General features: G+C 40.8%; 1 protein-coding gene across 7 annotated transcripts in view; it reads left to right on the forward strand.

Annotated features, from left to right (window-relative positions):
* Runx1t1 (RUNX1 partner transcriptional co-repressor 1) overlaps positions 1 to 6,398 on the forward strand; it is a 151,933-nt gene extending 145,535 nt beyond the window's left edge. For 6 of the 7 annotated variants that reach the window (XM_006237901.5, XM_006237904.5, XM_008763550.4 and 3 more), the window contains one exon: positions 823 to 6,398. In XM_006237901.5, coding sequence (XP_006237963.1) covers positions 823 to 1,098 — 276 coding nt within the window. In that variant the 3' untranslated portion in view covers positions 1,099 to 6,398. The remainder of the gene's footprint in view (positions 1 to 822) is intronic. The other variant, NM_001108657.1, reaches the window with a different exon arrangement.
* The last annotated feature ends 1,637 nt before the right edge of the window (positions 6,399 to 8,035 follow it).

Consider the following 8,035-nt stretch of genomic DNA (forward strand, 5'->3'; position numbering starts at 1 on the left):
CATATCTAGACATTATAGTATTGGTGGTAGGAGAAAAGTTGGGAAATAGAGGTTGTAGTAGTACAGAGTAGGTGATTAATTACAAATGAACATAGCCAAATCTAGGAAGAAGGGACTTTTCTGACAAACGCTGGAAGAATCATCAGCCATTTTTGTCAATGCCATAGTCATTGCTGACAGAAAATTGAGACAAATCTCTGGTAGAGATCCTGAAAAAGTTTCCCCTTGCTTGGAAGTACAGGTTAATATGGGACCCTATGGGTGACAGAAGCGCCATGTGTGAGAAAGTGCTAGGAGGGTATGTCGGTCAAGGTGTGGTCAGTGTACTAGCAGTGGACTCTGAATCAGGAAGGTGCCTGGGTCCCCCCTGAGAGAATGGATAGGTAATAGTAATGTGAACATCAACGTGCTGAACGGTCATTAGCCAAAGGCCCTGGAAGGAGCCAGGAAACTCACCCAGAACAGCCTGCAGGGCCAGGACAGGGATTTATATCCTGGCATCCTCCCATCAGGGTGGCTTGCCTGGAGCTGTGGCCCTTTGGAGAGGAACACAGCACTGACTCACACTGCTGTCTTGTGGGACAGGGAGGGCTGGCAGGGAGAAGGGCAGCAGGTTGGAGAGGTAGGGAGAGGGTTGGGTTGTGGTACAAGTGAAGTTCGGCCTGGGTAACATCCTGACTAAGGTCACGCCAGGGCCAGCATCTTCTGAATTATCCACTTTGTCTGTGTAGTTCCTGAAGATGTGGGAACAGTGACACCTTCCCTGTTTACTAGGTTTTTACCTTCATGAGCATTCACCCGGCATCTCTCCTTCTCCTTCAGAGTTGCTGGAACTGTGGCCGGAAAGCAAGTGAGACCTGCAGCGGCTGTAACACGGCCCGATACTGTGGCTCTTTTTGCCAGCATAAAGACTGGGAGAAGCATCACCACATCTGTGGACAGACCCTGCAGGCCCCACAGCAGGGAGAAACGCCTGCTGTCAGCTCCTCAGTCACGCCCAGCAGTGGGGCTGGGAGCCCAATGGACACACCACCAGCAGCCACTCCGAGGTCTACCACCCCCGGAACCCCCTCCACCATAGAGACGACGCCTCGCTAGACCTAAACTCAGACTGTCAGAGGAAAGACACCACAACCAACACGAAAGCAATTCCTCATCCTCAGATGCTCAAAGTCCCTTTTCTGTTTGTTTGTTTATAGATGAACTATCTATCTTATTTCAGTACTTCGGCAAGAGAGAACCTAACTGTATCTTTGAGGCGATAGTAAAACACAGAGGCCAGTAACGGGTCGTAATGACTTACTGTGGAAAACAAAGATATCTTTTCTTTAGAGAACTGAAAAGAGAGGAAAGAATATAACGTGAAATGCTAGATTTGACCTCCTCCCTGTTATTTTCAAGTAGCTGGGATTTTAAACTAGATGACCTCATTAACCAATGCTTTACCAAACAGCAAACCAAGAGATTGCTAATTGCTGTTGAAAGCAAAAATGCTAATATTAAAAGTCACAGTGTTCTTTATATACAATAATGGAAAGAAAAAAAAAAAAGAGGCAATTCCTCAAGGGCACGAGCGTTGGATACAGCAGTAGACATTTTAACAAGAAGATGAATGGCGTCTGTGGGTTGCTAACTGAACTTTGAAGACCGGCTGCAAAACGCACAGATGTGCAGCAGATTGGAAGGAGACACAGATGTTCGTTTTTTTTCCCCCGTTTCTGAAAAAGAAATAATAATATCCAGGTCAACAGAATGAAAAATGAAAGATGATTTCCAGTGGGGTGTATGACTACAGCAGCAAGAAAAAAAAAATTGCCATAATACAAAGGCTCCTTTTTATATCACACACACACACACACACACACACACACACACACACACACACACACACACTCACTCTCTCTCTCCCTCTCTCTCTCTCTTAAGAGACTCAGCCTGCAGTTAATTAGCATTCTGGCAGCTTCCAAGTCAGCCAGCTGCCCTAAATAACCCTTCAACGTTTCTTCACTTTTGCAAGGTTCCACAGAGTAAGACATTGAATCTATTCCAGCTTATTCATTTTATATCGAAAAACCAATTTTTTTAAAAAAAAAAATGGCGGCTTCAGCTCCAGCCCCTTTCCAAAATTTTTCAACCCCACCCTGTTTGGGTTTTTAATTAAAATCTAGTAGTTCTCTTGGTATTAAAACACTTCTGTCCTGTGAGGTTTTCCCAATGGTGTTTTTCTTGTAAATGTGTTGGACAAATGTGAAGATGCGTTGTAGTTGATCCATATGCCCACATTTAGTCTCTTTATTCCTAGTTGGTGAGAGAAACCAGTATCTTTCTATGCTGCTTTTATATCTGTATGTATTAGTGATATTTCTCTAGTAGTTAAAAAAAAAAAATGAAAAGAAAAGAAAAAAAAAAACCACACTTTTTTTGGTTGTCCTCAAGAAAAGAAGAAAAGAAAAGAAAAGAAAAAGCTATCTTTTGGAGCTGCTAACTCACTCTCTTATAGGATTTTTTTCCTGGAAACCAGCATGCTTCATGGAATGCTAGCACATGGATGTTTTTAAGAGGGATGTACATAAATGTATTTTGCACTGTCACAATGACTCCCTAGGCATGCTTTTTTTTTTTCAAACCAACTTTTTAAATATGCTAGAGCCATTTCACCAATTTTAGCTGTAGCATAGAGTAGTAGTGGAATTTTTCTTTTATCCTTTTTTTTATGAAAAAAAAAATTATTAGGGACTTTTTAAAAAAAAATAAAATAAGATATCCTACTTTAAAAAAAAAGGACAGTGCATGCATATTGCTGTAAGGTTGTTTAAGTATTTCTAATTTTACAAAAAAAAAATGAAAAAAAAAATCATTAGCTCTCCAAATGCTGAGGTGTAGACGGACAGCTTTAGCCCTGCTGAGTGCCAGGTTATACAGTATTCTTACAAAAGGGAAGTCAGCCAAAGACTGATCTGATGGACCAAAATCGGAATTTTTGAAAAGCACCAGTAATCCTTTCCAAATGATCAGCAGGTTAAACATGTTCAGTGTGACTCCATTAACCCTTCGTTGTCCAGGGTCCAGACCAGAACTACTTGTTAGTTTTGAAACACATTATTAGCCCAGGATGTGGTTGTGTGCTTTAAGAGTCGGCAGTGCTGCAGGCTGTGTAGACAACCAAAGTTGAAAGGCTGGGAAGACACTTTTCCACATACACATACACCAGGCATTTCTTTACAAAATTGAGTACAATCCATTAGCTTGTGGGAGGGGGGAGCGGGTAATGTAGCCCTTGGATACAGTTTTAAGTGGTTGTGTTTTAAGTTTTCTGCATAGATGCAATCCTCACGGGATTGCTTCATGTCTCGCAAATCTAAGGTTTCCTTAAACCATTTCCCCTGTATTTTCATATACCAGTCGGTTTTGATTTTGTCCCGGTAGTGTTGTGTTCTTTTCTCTTGTCGTCGTCGTCGTTGTTTTCAATGGCCTTTTAGTTTAGGAAGTTCTGATGAGCGAATCAATGCATCTATCTATCTGCATGTTGGAAGTCCATCTGCCAGCACACCCGCTAAGGCAAAGAGAAGCGCATAACCAGGCTGCGAATGGGTTCTATTTTACCATGGTGCTCCCAGAATCCTTTGACCTCATTCTGCTTTCTAGTCTGCTTGTGACACTGGACAGTCCTTTCTTAGAGCTATTATATGTTCTAGGCTACGAAGGGTTAAATAATCCCAAAAAAAATAACAAAAAAAAATGAGGTATGTCATACCCTCGCGTCTCGATCTCAAGAAGCTGTGATGTATGTGGAACAGCACTGTTATTCTGAACACTAGTGTGTAAAATAAGGATTAGTACAGTACGTCTCATTCCTTTTTTAATTCAGGGCACCCTGAGTGAAAACCAATACAAAAAAAAAAAAAAATCCCTAACTCTGAGCTCTGTCTCTAATTCCTCTTCCTCCTTCCCCTCTTCCTCCTCCTCTTCCTCTACTCCTGTTTTGCTACATTCTCCTCAGTGGCAAAAAGTTTCACTCTACCTCTGACAGCATGTATATTGCACCAGTCGCTAACGAAAACTGGTCTAGTCAAACCAAATGGGCACAAAAGAACCAGGATACCAAAAGTTAAGCTCATACAGCTGCGAACCATATCACTTCTTGGTAACAATGCAGACCTCATAAACCTAAAAAAAAAGAGAAAGAAAAGAAAACTTTTGTTACTTTCCTTTTTTGCTTGTCACTTATATACAGGCTATGTGAGAGTATTCATTTGTAGGTATTACACATTAAAAAAAAAAAGCTATCTTCATTGGATAGAACTGAATGGTGGTCGCTGATAGGAATAGGGCGTCCTCTATCTCTTATCTCTGTCTCTTTTCTCTTTCTCTTTCTCTGTCATGAGACTGTGTGTGACAGGGCTACCTGTCTTTTTAATTTGTTTTCTGAACTTTTTTTTTTTAATGTGTAGGTGCATGTCTTGGGGATTTAAAAATTTCAAGGCTGGTTTACTTATGCAAAGCATGCCTATGTCTGGAATACTTAGGGAAAGAAAGTGACTCCATGTTGTCCGAATTCCTCAAGGGACAGAAAAACAAATTGGAGACTGTTGAAATGCAGATTTGAAGTAATTTTATTTTTAATTATTTTGGGTTCTGCGACATTATTGTGAAAAATTAAAGTCGTTGTGCAATACTTAATTCAGACACGTGCCACAAGTTAACGGTAGACTAACACTGGGGGGCGGGGGCTAGGCATCACGCTTTTGTCTGCATACTCTTGAGCTTTTAAGTCTACTATGTCTGAACTGTGGTTTCTTGTTTATCCTTTTTTGTTTTTTCCTTAGTTGGACTGTAATGTATGGTCTGTCAACCTGTGAATCTTTAAAGTATGATTCAGGTATTGTTGTACTCTTTACCGTGTAATAAAAATGCTTAAAAAAAAAAGTCAGTAGTCCGTCTCCCTTATCTTTACTGTGTGCCCGCCAAGGCTACCACTCAGGAACCTCATTCTTGAAGGGCAGTTCTTCATGGAGCATGCCCAGAGTCTAGTCAGCTACAGAGTATGTCTCTAACGTGTTAATTCGCCCACGAGTGATGAGGGAGAAGGAGAGAACACAGAGGACATTTCTGAGGTCATAGTAGTCCAATATAGAAGGATACTCCAAGTCCTCCATAAGAAAGGATAGCTTATGCTAGGGGTCACCGTCTCCAGAAAGGTCCAATTGCCATCTTTTTAAACTCTGGCTTGCAGCATGTTTCTTTCATTCTCAGCTGCAGGATGTACCCACTAAGGCAGATCTCTTCCTCCATCTGTCCTGGATCCTCACCGCCTTTAATTAGAAGTTGCCAGCATGTTCACACTTGGTTTTGTACATTTGTAAATACACAGTATGTTGTGTCCATCTTGTTTCTGAGACCCATGTTGTCCATTTAACACGCACCAGTATATTTTTTTTCATGCACTAGCTATAAAAAATAACTTAGACTTTGGAGAACCTATTGGTCATCTACCATAGAAACTCAGTCAATTTTCACGTACTTTACACAACACATTTTTTAATGACTGTATATACTGCATTGTAGCAGAATTTCTGATTTGCTTGGAAGATTCCCGCTATGGCCTAAAACTAGCTTAAAGGGATCAAGTGAAATGCAAGAACTGAATCTGGAGAGACAGAGAAGTCACATAGACGCTGTCGAGTGGGAGGATAACCTAGGGCCTTCTCTTCAGTTTCCTTTGTACGCCAGCTAGGCCCCTATGCCTGTCCTGAGGCCTGGCTTCTCCAAATGATGTTGAGAAATGCAGCCTATTTTACAGAGTGAGGAAGGGAGCGGGGAAGGGAGGGAGGGAGGAGGGAGAAAGAGAGAGAGAGAGAGAGAGAGAGAGAGAGAGAGTTTAAAAGCATAGCTAGTGCGTATCTTATTCCTACAAAATAAACAGGCTGAGTATTTAGTTTTGTAGTTAATTTTTCCCCTCACTCCAAAGCCTGACCAGCGTGGCTCAACTTGCTTTTCTTATTTGTACAGATACATTTTCTTTTTCTTTTCAAAGTGGAACAGACCAGAAACCAGAAGACATGGAGGACATAACTGAGATGCCTTGAAGTAGCCCCTTTATAAGCTGTCCTTGAAAAACAGCTCTGTGACCTATTTGTATGACTGGATTGCTAGACAAATGAGTAATGAGTTTAGTTTAGAGGAAGAATGTGAACAAAATCAGCTTCTGGGTGGTAAGCACCATTTTTTAAAAGAATGTAATTGATGTATTTGATAATATAAAAATGATGTTTGCCATGAAAGAACACTAAGTTATTTCCCCAGATTGGAAGGGGAAGAAATGATCAAAGAGGTGCTTTTCTGTATGGGTATTTATATCTTTATTTCAAGGTGAATGAATAAAGTTGTACTTGCCTAAAGTGGTCCCTGGTCAATCTCTTCTCAGTCATACTAGAAAAACTGAGCCAGACGAGCAGGAAATATATTTTTCACAAAAACAGAAAGGAAGATAAGGCCAGAGTTGTTTCTCCTTTGCTTCTGGGACTTTCTGATTCAAATAAACATTTGCCTAAAACACTTCCAAATAGATATATGGGAAACCTATGGGGGATTTCTTAAGGCCACTATGCTTGATTTACTGTAATAAATGTAGGAGTAGAATGGGAAGGAGGACTTCAAGTGAGTAGGAGAACGAGTACCCACTTTTAGTTCCCAATGCTAATAGCATAGTGTTGGAGTTTACAGGTCACTGTCAATGAGTGAGCTTTCTCATTGTATGTCACAGACATGCTCAATTTCTGTATGACAGAAAACTAGAAAGATGAAAGCCAAGTTACCCATAGGAATGTGAGACAATGAGAGTTCATGGAGCTGCCCAAACCCCAGAATGTGCCTGCATAAGTCAACAGCAACTGGACCCCTTTTCAGTCCCCAATACAAGGTCAGGCACCCAATTAACACTCAATAAATATTAATTGTCGATACAACTGTGAGTCTGCAGCTGGAAAAATGTGGGATCAGGTGCTCAGAAATAATCCAGTTGGTTATAGGAAAAGGAAACATGAGGGCCACAATTTAATCACCTGAGAAGGGGAACGCAGGAAGAAGAGTAAGCCATGTGCAGCTCTCACCTTAACAAAGCAGAGGCATGGCCGTTGTTTACAAATACCAGAGTCTATAAACACCAAAGCAGGAAAGTCTTTACCATACAACAGTGCCTGGTTATTGGTGACAAACACATAATTAATTGTCATGGTTCTCTGTTAATTTATTGTAATTTTTTGTTAACCTATTCACATAAGGGTTAGTTATTAAGACATTAGAAATACTTTATGATTCATGTACTAAACAGTCCAGAGTAAGAACAGTAGCCTCTATCTGTCACGTAGGGCTTTTTAGGTTTTTAATTTCCTGTGTTCAGCTCCATCGTTGCTCTGCTGTATTCACTCCGAATCTCTGAACTCTACACCTCCCATCTCCTCTCCCATATCCATTCTACAAAAAACAAATCTTTTCATAGTTTCTTTTACCGCAGTATTTCCTCCGTCAGACCTCATGCTTGCCCTTGAAGGTTCTTGTAGGAACCATCTTGAAAGAGAGAGAAAGGAGTATATCCTCAAATAATTATTATATATTGAGGACTGAGGTGGAAACTTATATGCAAATAAATTACTACAGTGACAATGTTTCATATAATGTGGTCCACAAACACTGGAGCATATACGTTCTTCAGTGAACAGCTTTGTGGATCTAGAGATCTAGGATAGAACCAAACATGCTAGAACAAACAAAAAAAATAATCTTTAGTGATGTTCTGCTATATTCATAGACAGGAACCTGGCCCAATTGTCAACAGAGAGGTTTCATACAGCAACTGATCAAAAGAGGTTCAGACACCCACAGTCAAACACTAGGCACAGCTCAGGGAATCCTGTGAAAAATGGGGAAGAAGAATTGTAGGAGCCACAGGGGTCAAGGGCACTATAAGAAACCCCACTAAATCAACTAACCTTGGCTCATAGGAGCTCACAGAGACTGAACTCAAAACCAGGGAGCT

Source organism: Rattus norvegicus, chromosome 5, assembly GCF_036323735.1.
Source record: "Rattus norvegicus strain BN/NHsdMcwi chromosome 5, GRCr8, whole genome shotgun sequence".
In the NCBI taxonomy this organism is placed as follows: domain Eukaryota; kingdom Metazoa; phylum Chordata; class Mammalia; order Rodentia; family Muridae; genus Rattus; species Rattus norvegicus.